Source organism: Brienomyrus brachyistius, chromosome 12 (genome assembly GCF_023856365.1).
Source record: "Brienomyrus brachyistius isolate T26 chromosome 12, BBRACH_0.4, whole genome shotgun sequence".
NCBI classification, from domain to species: domain Eukaryota; kingdom Metazoa; phylum Chordata; class Actinopteri; order Osteoglossiformes; family Mormyridae; genus Brienomyrus; species Brienomyrus brachyistius.
In genome coordinates this window covers 19,073,763-19,088,934 of record NC_064544.1, presented here as the reverse complement: position 1 = coordinate 19,088,934, position 15,172 = coordinate 19,073,763, and the positions used below count along the sequence as shown (strand labels likewise).

General features: G+C 43.5%; 1 protein-coding gene across 5 annotated transcripts in view; it reads right to left on the bottom strand.

Moving 5' to 3' along the window:
* Positions 1-1,507: 1,507 nt before the first annotated feature.
* LOC125704985 (uncharacterized) overlaps positions 1,508-15,172 on the bottom strand; it is a 39,309-nt gene continuing 25,644 nt past the window's right edge. For 3 of the 5 annotated variants that reach the window (XM_048971232.1, XM_048971230.1, XM_048971231.1), the window contains 9 exons: positions 11,998-12,090; positions 10,439-10,528; positions 9,561-9,653; positions 9,278-9,373; positions 8,559-8,577; positions 7,004-7,058; positions 3,712-3,865; positions 3,509-3,621; positions 1,508-2,496 (listed from right to left, as the gene is read on the bottom strand). In XM_048971232.1, coding sequence (XP_048827189.1) covers positions 2,389-2,496; positions 3,509-3,621; positions 3,712-3,865; positions 7,004-7,058; positions 8,559-8,577; positions 9,278-9,373; positions 9,561-9,653; positions 10,439-10,528; positions 11,998-12,090 — 821 coding nt within the window. In that variant the 3' untranslated portion in view covers positions 1,508-2,388. The remainder of the gene's footprint in view (positions 2,497-3,508; positions 3,622-3,711; positions 3,866-7,003; positions 7,059-8,558; positions 8,578-9,277; positions 9,374-9,560; positions 9,654-10,438; positions 10,529-11,997; positions 12,091-15,172) is intronic. The other 2 variants (XR_007381315.1, XM_048971233.1) reach the window with 2 other exon arrangements.

The following is a 15,172-nucleotide window of genomic DNA, read 5'->3' as shown; positions in this document are numbered from 1 at the left end:
AGGCACGGAACATGGCCCATTCGGACTCAATGTCCCCCGCCTCCCCCGGGATATGGGAGAAGTTCTGCCGGAGGTAGGAATTGAAACTCTCCCTGACAGGGGGTTCTGCCAGACATTCCCAGCAAACCCTCACTATACGCTTGGGCCTGCCAGATCTGGCCGGCGCTCTCCCCCACCAGCGGAGCCAACCCACCACCAGGTAGTGATCAGTTGACAGCTCCGCCCCTCTCTTCACCCGAGTGTCCAAGACATGCGGCCGCAAGTCCGATGACACGACTACAAAGTCGATCATTGAACTGCGGCCTAGGGTGTCCTGGTGCCAAGTGCACATATGGACACCCTTATGCCTGAACATGGTGTTCATTATGGACAATCCGTGACGAGCACAGAAGTCCAATAACAAAACACCGCTCGGGTTCAGATCGGGGGGGGCCGTTCCTCCCAATCACGCCCCTCCAGGTCTCGCTGTCGTTGCCCACGTGAGCATTGAAGTCCCCCAGCAGAACAAGAGAGTCCCCAGGAGGAGCGCTCTCCAAGACCCCTTCCAAGGACTCCAAAAAGGGTGGGTATTCTGAACTGCCGTTTGGCGTATAAGCGCAAACAACAGTCAGAACCCGTCCCCCCACCCGAAGGCGAAGGGAGGCTACCCTCTCGTCTACTGCGGTAAACCCCAATGTACAGGCACCCAGCCTGGGGGCAATAAGTATGCCCACGCCCACTCGGCGCCTCTCCCCGCGGGCAACTCCAGAGTGGAAAAGGGTCCAACCCCCCTCAAGGAGACTGGTTCCTGAGCCCAAGCTGTGCGTCGAGGTGAGCCCGACTATATCTAGTCGGAATTTCCCAACCTCGAGCACCAGCTCAGGCTCCTTCCCCATCAGAGAGGTGATATTCCATGTCCCTAGAGCTAGCTTCTGTAGCCGAGGATCGGACCGCCAAGGTCCCTGCCTTTGGCTGCCGCCCAGATCCCATTGCACCCGACCCCTATGGCCCCTCCCATGGGTGGTGAGCCCATTGGAAGGGGGACCCACTTGCCTTGTTCGGGCTGTGCCCGACCAGGCCCCATGAGTGTGGGCCTGGCCCCCAGGCGCTCGCCATCGAGCCCCACCCCCAGGCCTGGCTCCAGGGGGGGGCCCCGGTGACCCGCGTCCGGGCAAGGGAAAACGTGTGTCCATGCTGTGCTTCTTCATAGGGGTTATTTGAGCCGCACTTCGTCTGGTTCCTCACCCAGGACCTGTTTGCCTTGGGTGACCCCACCAGGGGCATAAAGCCCCAGACAACATAGCTCCTGAGATCACGGGAACACGCAAACCTCTCCACCACGATAAGGTGTCGGCTCCAGGAGAGGACATTTATATTTATATTTACATTTAACATTTATATTTACATTTAACATTTATATTTAACATTTATATTTAGATTTATATTTAAGTTTTATATTTAACATTTATATTTATATTTACATTTAACATTTATATTTAACATTTACATTTAATATTTATATATAGACAAGCCATTTATATTTACATATGATGAACAATTTTGAACATAATTTACACAGCAAAAAAACCTGATGATCCACAACACCATTGACTTCTAGCTAAATGTCAGAAAATTGCACTAAATGTTGAAAAAGTGGCAAGTACAAAAATGTTTGCTATCTTTACAAACGGCACCCCATATACAAGGGGTGCTGGAGGGCGCTGTACTTTTCATATTACAGTGAAAACTTGAGATCATTATGAGAGGGTTTGGGTACTTTATCTTTTAAAATCCCAGAATTTACAGTCCTCTGGCATAGAACTTGCAATATATACCTCATATATAAATTACCTTTTCCTATTCACAACAGTATGCAATCCCTATCTGAACCCAACCTGAAACTGATTACATTATATTATAGTAGCACAATTCTCTGCCATTGCTGGTTGTGAGGGGTAATTCACCTTCTCAATTCAAAGGAGGTGACTGATGACATAGCAAGCTTGATTGGTTAGCTCATTATGTAGCCTACTAGCGAGTTCATAATTTATTAATAGTGCCTCTTTCCATTCATGAATTAGAATTTGAATTGAATTGATCACACCTTGTAAGATGTTAAATTGGAAGGACAGCAAGAAGATTGTAATTAATTTCAAATTCAAAGCAATTCAAATTAAGCAAAATCACTTTGCCTCTTATACTGTAAGACCTGTTATAGGAGAGCACTTTCTTTGTTTAAACTAATTCAGATACTCCCCCTTCCTTTGCATTCCTGAGGAGTCATAAATAAGCCATTTGGCACCTTCCTTTGATGTAGATCCAATGGTCTGCTGCAGACTCCCTCTACCAGCCCCCGGGTCAGATGTCCCCAATCATTGGTCCGAGTGTCGAATTCCCAGTGATCAATATTCATGGACTTAAAACTTTAATCACACACACCTCAAAATCACACACCTCAGATTCCTCCGGGGGGTTGAGTAGACCAGCCGCCACAGAAGGGGGGAGAAAAGTCACAAACTACAAAAGAGCCACAAGACAGAACATCAAAGATGCACTGCTCCACTCCCCCCCCCCCCCCCAACTCCATCTCTCAATCATCTCATCACCTCCATACCAGCTTCCAGAGACTTCATCTGCAACCACATTAACTCACCTTCATTTATCTGACAACATAACTTGTCCTGTTCATCTGTTTTATACTTTTGGGTCACACTTTTAAGATCAAGGGCTTCCTGTGCAGAACAGTATTTGCCCTTAATGGTACCCATTTAAATTACGTTGCCCTTAATGGTACCCATTTAAATTACTGCCTCCCCATATTCCATCCTGCTCTTTGATTTTCTTTTGTTATTTTGTGTCTTTGTTTCATGTTAAGTGTGATGTCTGCCATGTGTTAGATGTAGTGTTAGGAATAAATGCATGTCTTTTATACACTTTGAATCTCCAGCTGAATGATTGATTACCTCATAATTAAGTTACCTTACTGGAGCTAACTGCCCCAAGCTTTTAAAACTCTCAAGCTTGTCTTAAAATATTGCGAGACGCTCTCGCTACAGAGTTACTACATAACTGGTGAGAGTTATGTACATGGGACGAACATCCTAACACAGGTTAAGTAGTTAATCTGTAATTGGTGAATTCCATTCATATCCTGGAACTAAATCTTCCGGTAATGGACTAATTCGGACTTCTGTAATAGTGTTGTTGGAGAAACAAACAACTGAAGCATAATAATCAATTAATAATGACAACTAATTCATGAATTATAAAATATCAATTCATTTCCCTGTATATTAGTGAAGACACAAATTATCTGAGGTCATTTTTCCTATACGTGGTATCAGTTATAGGCATCGGCGCATTGTCACGAGGTATGTCTCATCCTGCGGTAAATAACAATGAATTCTTAGATTTAGATGTGCAGGCATGTCAAACCATCGAACGATGCATGAACTATGTAAGACAGCAGGCCAGCCTGGGTCCCAACTGAGCACAGGGGTAAGTGACGGGGGCAGGGGGGGGGACTTACATTACAGTTCTGCCTGTAATCCTCCTTCTTCAGTGGCAGGCAATTAGGACATTCAGGTTGTGTGCAGCTCAACCAGTGTGAGATGATCTGACAGTATGAAGTGCAGTGCTTCACTGCAGGTGCACAATGAGGGATTCAAACTCTTAGATGAAAGAAACAGACCGGGCACCTGAATGAAGGCAAACGTGAGAGCCAGATCTCACCCTGGCAGGACGTGCCGGCCTGGCATTGGGCCATGTGGTCCAGGACCTTCCTCATGCTGCGGCATTGGGGCAGGGAACACCACCACACCTCCTTGTTGGCCTGCTTATAGTCCTGGCACTCGCAAGCATGCCACAGGAGCTCCAGCAGCTTGGGCTTCTCCAAGCCAGTCGAGAGGCCCGGGGGGTGGGGGGGCAGAACAACAGTCTCATCAGCAGGGGTCACTGTATGTTTGTTACAGTCACCAGAACAGTGTTCATGCTCTATGCTCTGCATTCCTGGGCCTGTAAACCTCAGCTGTGTTTCTCCATCACAATCAGAGCGGTTTCTGTGCGGCTGGAAAAGCTGGATATCTGAAGCGCCACTCAAAGCCTTTTCCCTCGAGTCCCCATCTGAACGTGGTCTGGGGTCCCTGCTGGTTTGGGGGGGGGGCAGCTCTCACCAGGTTTGCCACCTTGGGGGCACCCAGGAGGTGAGCTGGGAGGGGGGACAGTCTGTTAGGGAGGGGGGACTTGGTCTGGAGTTGGGTGCCAACCCCTTCCACACTAGTGACCCCTGTACCCCCAAAGTGCTGTCCTGTGCCATGTCCATAGTGCTACCAGAAGGGGGCACTGTTTCCTCCGAGGCCCATCTAATGGTGTGCCAATGCCTTTCTTTAGGGAGACACCAAGACACTTTCCAGTATAATAAAAATGGTAAAGCCAAAAAAACGGACAATCTGCCAGCTGGCAGCAGGCATGGAGCCGAGCTGAACAGACAAAGTGGACCGATCAGCCTCACGACCTGTGTAAAAGCCTCATCTCTGAGATACCGTATTAGCCTGAATATAAGACGGTGTTTCTTTCCAAAGAATAACATCTAAAAAAACTGGTGTTATCTTATATTCAAGGACTTTAATCTGAATGTCATTAATCATATACTTACGGGCGGAGTGGTGGCTCTGAGGCTAGGGCTATGTGCCAGTCATTGGAAGGTTGTTAGTTCAAATCCCCTAAATGCCAGTAACGATCGTACTATGTTGGGCCCTCGAGCAAGGCCCTTAACCTACAATTGCTTCACCCTGGGTATGATGTTAATCTACACCCAGCCCTGCAAGCAGGTTCTCCAATTTACAGGGAAAATTTGGGGATTGGTGGCAGGATTGGCACTCCAGCCACCAGAAAAAACTCACACTGTTCCATTCCATTCAGACTAGTGTGGTGCTGAGGTATTGGCCAATGGGTGCAGGGTCTAGTATCGTGGTTTATACTGGGATATACTTGATTGAATATTGGTAACTGTAATATTTAAATATTGAGCAAATTCTTCACATATGGAGGGGGATGCAATGATAGGGCCGATTAAATTAAGGGGAGGAATTTAATAGCTGCTAATTGTATGGAAGGGTTTGTAGGGTTATTGTTATTACTAATAACTACAGTGGCCCAGAAAATGCGAAGGCCACAACCCAAATGCAAAATTATATTATATTAATAATTAATTATATTAATTATTATTACTATTATTGCTGTGGACTATTATCTCCGGAAAGATCACAGTATTGATGGTAACAGATGTCCCCCAGCCACTGGACCTCATGACCCTGCCCTACACCCAGAGCAGGAGCAAGAACACATCAGAATCCATAGGGAATAGCACATAGGTTCTGACTTATTCTGCAGAGCACTTACAGTATCAGTGTACAGGCTGGCTATGGCCAGCAACATCAGGAGGATCCTGCAAAGTATCAGGATGTCCTGCAGGGCAGCTCAATCAACTGAGCTGGACACTTTACGAAAATTGACAAAGACTGCAAAGAAACCCCGCCAATATTCACATTTTCGCTTGATGAGAACCCTCAGTGCCTTGATGAGGTCCACAGTAGGCTTCCTATGTATAAGATCAGACCACTCTAACAGACGCCTCCTTATCTGCCCTCAGAGGCCTCACAGCCATCCTTCTCGGTTCCCAGTACAGACTGGAGTTGCCAACAGGTTATGCACTGCGACTCTGCTTGATAATATCCAGGGTGCCCTGCGAGATGAAGCACCTCCTTCTGGTAACACCAGCAACACCAACACAGCCCTCAGCAACCTTCAGGACCAGCAGTCGCACCCAGGTCTGTAAGTTCCTCACACAATCTGCATGCAAACTCATCAGAGTCTGGCTAAGTCAATCCTCATTCCCTTTCTTAGTAGGTGGTAGCTTACTGGAGTTGAATCTTCAGAGCAGCAACAACAAGAGTGTGGAAAGAATTCACAAACTGGACACTTCTGTAGACTATACGAGTTTCCAGTGTCTGTCTACAAGGATGTGATGAAATTTGGAGGACCAAGTCCAGCAATGCGGCTCAGGGTGCTGGAACCAGAATCCAGCAACCTGCAGATTCTGACCTATTGCATAGTCCAGGAACATGTAACCACTTTCACCATGGTTGCCAGACCCATGAGGACTGACACAGTCCTCATAGCCAGTCCTGTCAGTGCCAGTCGTCACATTGAAGTCACCCTTGACCAGAGGAGTGTCATCTCTTGGGCACCCATCAACCACCGAGTGAAGTTGTGAGTAAAATGTCTCCCTCAACGAGACATCACTCACCGCGGTCAGAGCAGACACTGATACAACAGACAAGACACCCAAGGAGTGCCTTAGCCTGAGTCTCATAATACGCTCATCAAAGGAGTGACATCAGACACCATCGGAAGGAGCCAATCTGCTACAGCAACAGCTACTCCCTGAGTATGGCAGCCACCAGACCAACCAGACCAAAAGTAGGTATGCCCACCTACAGAGATCTGTCCACTCCCCAGTCTGCATACCTCAGAGAGTGCTGCCACAGAAATACAGACTTTACAAAGCAGAGGAAGATGGTCATCATGCCGGAGAGACAGAACATTCTACGCATCCACCCAGATGGGCCGCCTCAAAGTGGGACCCAAGTGCAGCCATACAGCAGGCAACCCCTCATTACCACACCAGTTCTGATGCCCAATAGTTTTGTGGATGACGCGCGAACCTGAGTATATATGCAGATTATCCAAGCTGTTCATTTCCAAAAAGCATTTCTTCTGTTTATAAATCAACCTTTGCCAGTGAGGATGTACTGATATGTTCCTGTGTGCTGGAGTCATAATAAGGGCTCTTCCTCTATCTCAACAGACTCCATACTTACAGGGAAGGAGGAAGAGCACAAGGGCTACAGATCTGCTACAGACACAATTATGTATAATAACCTGAGGGAAGATGGTCAGACTGATCTAGAGAAACAGGCCCCAGGGCACTAACCAGAGGGGTAGATGTATCTTGGCCACCTACCTGGTCTGGCTCAGGATCTTGGTGTCTCTCAACTAAGTGCAACTCTTCCATTATTCTAAGGAAAAGATATTGAGTTATTACAACTGGGCTTTGTCAGAATGTTGCATTTAACTTCATTTAAATTCATCATATGTATCTTCCAATATCACCTTAAAATGTAGGAAATTTCATCATCTAATAAGAAGTAACAGGAGCTCAACTGATCTCATCTTTCCCATACAAGAGCTGGATAAAGGAGCTTAACTTCATTAACCTACAGAACATTTTAATATTTAACACATGGTTACACTCATTTGTAAAATGTTTGATTTACTAACAAATAACAGCCATAATCATTATGTTAAACACAGATTTTGCTTCTTGTTGGAGGTGGAATGAAACATCTGTAATATCAAATATAATATAATAACTACGAATAAACAAAACCCCATACAGATTTTTTTTTCTTCTTCTGCTTTTTTGTGCCAACAAGAGAAATAAGCATGACAATAACGAAGCATGTGTAACTCCAACAATTCTCTAGGAGAGGTGGTGCGTTTTCTGACATAAATGCAGGGGTGTCAATATTTTTGGCCATGACTGTAATATGGGCAGCATATTGACTCAGTGGGTAACACTGGCTCCTCACACCTCCCGGCTTGGGCTCTGTGTAGTTTACATGGTGACTCAGTGGGAAACACTGGCACCTCACACCCCCCGACTTGGGCTCTGTGTAGTTTGCATGGTGACTCAGTGGGTAACACTGGCACCTCACACCCCCCGGCTTGGGCTCTGTGTAGTTTACATGGTGACTCAGTGGGAAGCACTGGCACCTCACACCCCCCGACTTGGGCTCTGTGTAGTTTACATGGTGACTCAGTGGGTAACACTGGCACCTCACACCCCCCGGCTTGGGCTCTGTGTAGTTTACATGGTGACTCAGTGGGTAACACTGGCACCTCACACCCCCCGACTTGGGCTCTGTGTAGTTTACATGGTGACTCAGTGGGTAACATTGGCACCTCACACCTCCCGGCTTGGGCTCTGTGTAGTTTACATGGTGACTCAGTGGGTAACACTGGCACCTGACACCCCCTGCTTGGGCTCTGTGTAGTTTACATGGTGACTCAGTGGGTAACACTGGCACCTCACACCCCCCGGCTTGGGCTCTGTGTAGTTTACATGGTGACTCAGTGGGTAACACTGGCACCTCACACCCCCCGGCTTGGGCTCTGTGTAGTTTCCATGGTGACTCAGTGGGTAACACTGGCACCTCACACCCCCCGGCTTGGGCTCTGCGTAGTTTACATGGTGACTCAGTGGGTAACACTGGCACCTCACACCTCCTCCACATGAGGTTAGGCCAACTGGCATCCCTAAATGTCCCCCACATGTGAATGTGTGTTTGCTCTGTGATGGACTGGCATCCTGCCCTTGGTGTCCCCTGCCTTCTGCCCTGTGCTTCCTGTGACAGGTGCCAGGTTCGCTATGATTGATGGATGGATGGATATTTTTCCCACATTTACACAATATTACCAGAAATTTACATACACCACATATAAAGAAGTCTACTTACTTCTCTTTTTTGGCCAAACCTGTAATTAAACAACATACAATTAGATACTGGAGCGCAAAATACTAATACATCAATATGGAGACTATTGTAGCGGCCAGGTTATAAACAATGATTAATTCAATTAAGACATGTAATAATGACTTGCATATTTATTACATAATAAAGATTACTGAGTGAAAGGCTTCTGTATCAGATTCACACATGTGCTGCATCACTGAGGATGTTTATATCATCTCCCTTCCTTTATAATAGTCAGAGCTCCCCATTACAGCCTCAGTGCCCCCTACTGGCAGGAGGCCATTACAGTCCTACACCACTGTAACAGCATCATAAATGCAGAACAAAAATCCTTAAAAGAATTAAATCAGGAGTGTTATGGAATGTTAAGTGGTGAATAATTAAAAAATTACTAATGCTATAATATTCATCCAGGTTGAATACAGGACATAAAGGTCAGATAAATTGTCTCTATACAGTAAGTATTACTTTCTGTACAATATCATTAAGGAAACTTACTCAGTAATTACAGAGCGATTACTCAGTTTACTGTTTGATTTGTGCCCTTTATTTTGTACTGGTTTGCTGCATTTCTCGCTTTTGTGACCAGGATATGGGTTGATGTAAACAATGACTGGAAAGCTAATAACATGCTGGGATATTCCCAGTATACAGATTTAACCTCTATGAAAATATATGCACCATACCCCTGTTATACTTACAGTATGCAGAGATCTGTATAACAAGCCAGACAAAGAGAAAGAGAGATCCGGACATCAGGACAATCAGCCGTAGATCAAGTGGCTGTTTTCCTGTGTCTGAAATGACATCATCACAAAAATCACTGAGAACTGAGGTCAGTAAATGAGCAGTAAGTGACAGATATTAAACCACAGGAATCTATATAGTATTTCATAAAGGGTTTGTACAATTTAGTTGTGTGGTTAAGTTTACATAGTAAAAGTAAAACTGCTGGAGAACAATCTCAAATCTCAGTGTATTTACCTGTTTTGAATTTTAATGCTACAGCCAGGGCAACAGAATTCAGGAGAGGGAGAGCAAAAACCCCAGAGAGATATAGATATTTATGGGGTTTGGCTGGAAGTTAGAGAGAAGAACATTAGTCATAAAGTTGCATATATACATTCAAAGGTATCAGTGTATTTTTTCAATAATTTAGAATTTTTTTATACTTTCTTAATAAAATTAGCAAAAATCTAATTTTGTTTTGTAGCTGATATAAAGAAAATACCTGATTTTGCAAAGGCACTCATAAAAAGCAAACGGATTTAAAAGTTTAAACAACAAAAATATCGAAATAATTAAAAATATCAAAATGAGAAAGTGTATAGGCCAAGTTCGGCTATGCCTGCAATTATTTTTTGTCATTATTTTGTGCTAATGAGCTTTGTTTGCGTGAAGATGAACTGATGGGGAAATGACTAGTACATACATGTGCATAACTGCCCTGATAAACAGGAAACATTTGTCAATGTCACTTTTCACTACCAAAGGGAAAAGATAATGGAAATATAGGATAATTGCCATGTCCATCTACATCTTTGTACAGTGACCAAAGTATAGCTTTGATTACAACTTTATTATACATGTTTTAACTTTCAAACACAAACACAAGAATATTGTATTTTGTAATTAGATCAAATTCATACTGACTTTAAAAGCTATGCTCTTATTCACAATCAATAAAATGTTTTATACAACTTGTGAGGCAACATAAAACTATTAGCATACATCAGTTGCTACAGCTGCCAAGATACCTTGAGATTACCTCAAGAAAACGAAGTTTGATACCGGAAAAATTATGTTAAAAAAATAATTGTAAGCATGCCCGTTCGTGGCTTCTGTAAAAAAGTGATGTGTACCAAGTATTTCGCCCCGATGCCAGTCTCGCAAACATGATATGGCAGTCAGCATGTAGATAAACACATACTCGCATATCGTTACAGCTGTTCCTGTGGTCAAAATTAGTTCATTTTAGTTTTTAATATGACAGAGGTCATTATTACACATCTATGCACAGAAACAAAATGTTTACCTTAAAGCACAGCCTAAAACTAACAATTTTGTAGGAATACACTATATTTCCAAAAGTATTGGGACACCTGCCTTTACACACACATGAACTTTAATGACATCCCATTCTCAATACATAGGCTTTAATATGGAGTTGGCCCACCCTTTGTAGCTATAACAGCTTCAACTCTTCTGGGAAGGCTGTCCACAAGGTTTAGCAGTGTGTTTATGGGAATTTTTGACCATTCTTCCAGGAGAGCATTTGTGAGGTCAGGCACTGATGTTGGATGAGAAGACCTGACTTGCAGTCTCCATTCTAATTCATCCCAAAGTTGTTTTATCAGGTTGGGGTCAGGGCTCTGTGCAGGTCAGTCAAGTTCCTCCACACCAGACTTGCTCTTTCATGTCCTTATGGACCTTAGTTTGTGCACAGGTATGCAATCATGTCAGAACAGGAAGGGTGTATCCCCAAACTGGTCCCATAAAGTTGGGAGCATGAAATTGTCCAAAATGGCTTTGAATGATGCAGCCAAGCCCAACCCCTGAAAAACAACCCTACACCATAATTTCTGCTTGGCACAATGCAGTCAGGCATGTACTGTTCTCCTGGCAACCGCCAAACCCAAACTCATCCAGCATGATTCATCAGTCCAGAAAACACGTCTCCACTGCTCTAGAGTCCAGTGGCAGTGTGCATTACACCGCTGCATCTGACACTTTGCATTGCACTTGGTGATGCAAGTCGTGGATGCAGCTGCTCCGCCATGGAAATTCATTCCATGAAGGTCTCCACGCACTGTTCTTGAGCTAATCTGAAGGCATACTGGAGATTGGAGGACTGTAGCTATTGACTCTGCAGACAGTTGGCGACTTCTGCACACTGTGCACCTCAGCATACGTTGTCCCCACGCTGTTATTTTACATGACCTACCACTTCATGGCTGAGATGCTGTTGTTCCCAATTGCTTCCACTTTGTTATAATACCACTAACAGTTGATCATGGAATATTTAGTAGTGAGGAAATTTCACGAATGGACTTATTGCACAGGTGGCATCCTGTCACGGTACCACGCTTGAATTCACTGAGCTCCTGTTTGTAGAAGCAGTTTGTAAGCCTAGGTGCTTGATTTTATACACCTGTGGCTATGGAAGTGACTGGAACACCTGAATTCAATGCTTTGGAGGAGTGTCCTAATACTTTAGGCAATACAAAGTGTACATTAAAATAAATGTATTTTTATTTTAAGCATAATACAACTCAATAAGGATTCATACCTGAAATGATTGCAATGCTGTATTATATGCATTTCAAACAAGAATTCTTGATTTAAAGATTTTACAAATGGCTGATAGTTCAAGCTATATTTATATTCAAATGGTTTCCTTACAATTAAAGGTCATCCTTACCTTTGTCATTTTCTTGAATCAAACTTAGAAACAGTAAACTTAATATTAAGTGAAGCATGAAGCAAATCCATAAAAGGATTTTCAGAGCAAAATCTGAAAAACAATAAAAACATGTGAAGCAAGAGAAGACATAAAACAGACCTTCATTAAACATTGTTGTTCTGTTTGCTTTTTGGCAAGATATGTTGGAAGGGTGGACACTCGCAGTGGGCTTACAAAATAAAGAAAATATCAATATATTAATATTAACCTTCCTATGGTGTTAGAGTCGGCACTAAATTATAAATGCTCTGTTTAAGATTATGCTGTTAGGGTCGGCACCGACCTGTTTGTAAATTTAAAATGCATAAAAGCACCACATAAATTTGTGTACTACATCAGGAACTTCTATTTAAATAAGATAAATTCAAAAATAAAAAATCACCAGGCAAGGCATACCTGTCACACCCACACAGGCGGGAGCCACCGGGTGTGCAGCGTTACGGGCAATGAGCGGGAGTACAAATACGGCCGAATTACCCCCGCACAACGCGAAGTATTGAGCCGATGATTTCGAGCCTTACCAAGCGTTATTTTGTCTACTGTCTCCCTCATCTTCCCCGCCTGATCTGTTTGCCTAGTGTTGATTCCTTACCTGCCTCCCTTTCCTTCCCCAGACCCGCTCCCGATCCTGACCCGCCTTCCCAGCCGAGTCCGGCACGTCCCGCTCCCTTGTGTGGTCTCGTCTCGTGCCTCTCTGTAGGACTGACTTCCCGGATCCCGACCTCTCTGCCAGTCCAACGACTATGACTCTTGCCTGTCCCTATCAGTGCTTTTGCCCCATTTGCCCCAATAAACACGGCGTTGGTTTGCACATCTGGATCTGTGTCTTCCTGTCCAGGGTTCTCTGATAATACCCAGACATGTAAGGCAAGATAAGACCAATTCAGCTTATTTAGATAATTCTCTTGAGGTTTATTTTACCATAATTTTTTATTGAAAACGAGAGGTATGCTGTCAAAAGAAAGGTCGAGAAAGCCACACCAAAAATATTAAAACCAATCTTTTCATGAATAAGGAAGCTTAACAGGGTAACCAAGAAGTAAGAAACAAATTGGATGATAAATAATTGTTCTGAGGGTATTTTATGGCTGATTTAAAACACGGGTTGGCACCGACCCATTTAACATAAGAGATAGGAACAGAAAGCTAACATAGGCCGAAGGTTAAGGCTCTAATAAAGAGAACAGCTCCGATCCTCCTTGGACCCCCTGACCTGTGTGCAGTGGGATACTGGGTTATTCAGAGAGAAAATCCTTCAGGTCTTTGGAGCATTAAGGAGGCGGGAATCGACTTCACACACTGGGCTCCAGAACTTCTCATAAAGCTTTAATGGTGTTTAGATCTGGTGGCTGGGAGGCCAAGGAAGGCATCTGACATCATCCTGGTGCTCATGAAACCTCTCCTGAATGTGTTTAGCAGTGTATATGGCGGCATTATCATCTTGGAACGAGGGAACATCATGAGGGAACAGTGTCTGAGCCACAGGGAGCAGCTGCTCTTGTAAAAAGCCCTCATGTTCCTTGGCTGTTATAGGACCATGCAGAGCATCATCACACCTAATGCCTCCCACAAGATGGCTGCCCTGTCTGGCTGTCCCTGTGTCTGTGTTGTGACTTGTGACCAGTACTCCTCATCACCAGTGCAGTTTGTCCATGTTTGTCCTGCGCTGTCATGATCTTTCAGACTGTCTGCCTTAATATATTAATTTAGCTCTGATGACGTACCACCTATTTGGCCCATCATGGACTCTATTAGTTGCCTCACTTTGCTTTAAAAACTCACATATCCAGTGCTGATAGGTTCTTACACAGCTCTAATTCACTCAAATGCTCAAGCTGAATCAATTAGCCAGGCTAATACAGTAGTATAACTTCTTTTCTACACCACTGTTATTAAATGGATAGTTCTGGTCCTCATTTAATTTTGTAAAAAATTTTAACTTGCAGACAAAGATGGAGAAGAACTGCTTAATGGAGTTAAGAGATTTATTTAGGCAATTCATTATAATTGAATACTACACAAAAGTATTTCAAATTAGAAATACTTTTGTACAGTGACTTCCTGAATTTTGCCATCTTGATCTTTTATTTCTTATGCATGAGGTCACTGAGATAGACAGGAGCTAAGCCCACTGACAACTCTGAAAACGATCAGTAACGTTTCAAAGTCAACTTTAAATTTCACTGGTAGCCAGTGCAACTGTGCTAAAAATAGGATAATATGCCTTAGATATATCCTTAGATGTTCTTAGCAAGCGTGTGGCTTCATTTTGCACAAGCTGAAGATGGAAGAGAGTAACATGACTGACCCCAAAATATAGCGTATTACAATAAACAAGGTGAGAAGAAATAAAGGCATGGATTACTGTCTTGACATCCCTAAAAGAAATCATGTGATTTACACTAAGATGTTAAAAGGAGGCGTTAATTAGAGTGTTTTTGCTTGCCAAATAAAATGCCAAGATTTTTGGCATAAAACTGGAGAGTGGTCCTAGATCACAGGTTATGTTATTAACAAAATCCGGAGATCTAAAAGTTAACATTTCTGACTTGCTCTTGTTTAGTCTTAAGAAGCTACTAGCAATCCAGTGCCTGATGTCTTTCATACAGTCAAACAGACATTTCAGTGCACCAGGGCTGCCAGGTCTGAAAGGGAATAACGAAAACAGGTCACACTTTGCTTTGGATGTAGTTTAATGAACGTCACAGTGAACAATATGCAAATTTTGAAATTTGGGTTAGTGGGGTCAAAACCAGGTTGACTGATAACCTGTTTAAAAATGCTGGTACTTATCCTGAAGTAAGGGAACTATTCATAACTAACAGAACTGAGGGAGCTATGCTGTCAAATGCCTCTTTCCAAACCAAGAGTGGAATTGTCTTGAGTAGGTATACTGTATGGAGGGTCTCAAATAAGAGACAACTTTGCTTAAGTGAGAGTGGAGTAAAAGTTAATTGAGGTAGAAGTTTGCACTGGAGTAGCTATACTACCAGTACACCACTGGAATATACCAGAACTTGAACAGCAGATATCTTACTGACAAAGAAATCATCACAGGTCAGGGAGAATTATCTAATTATTAAGATTCTCTTCTAATGAAAATTGCTTTATCAATTAAGTGCATTCATGTTAT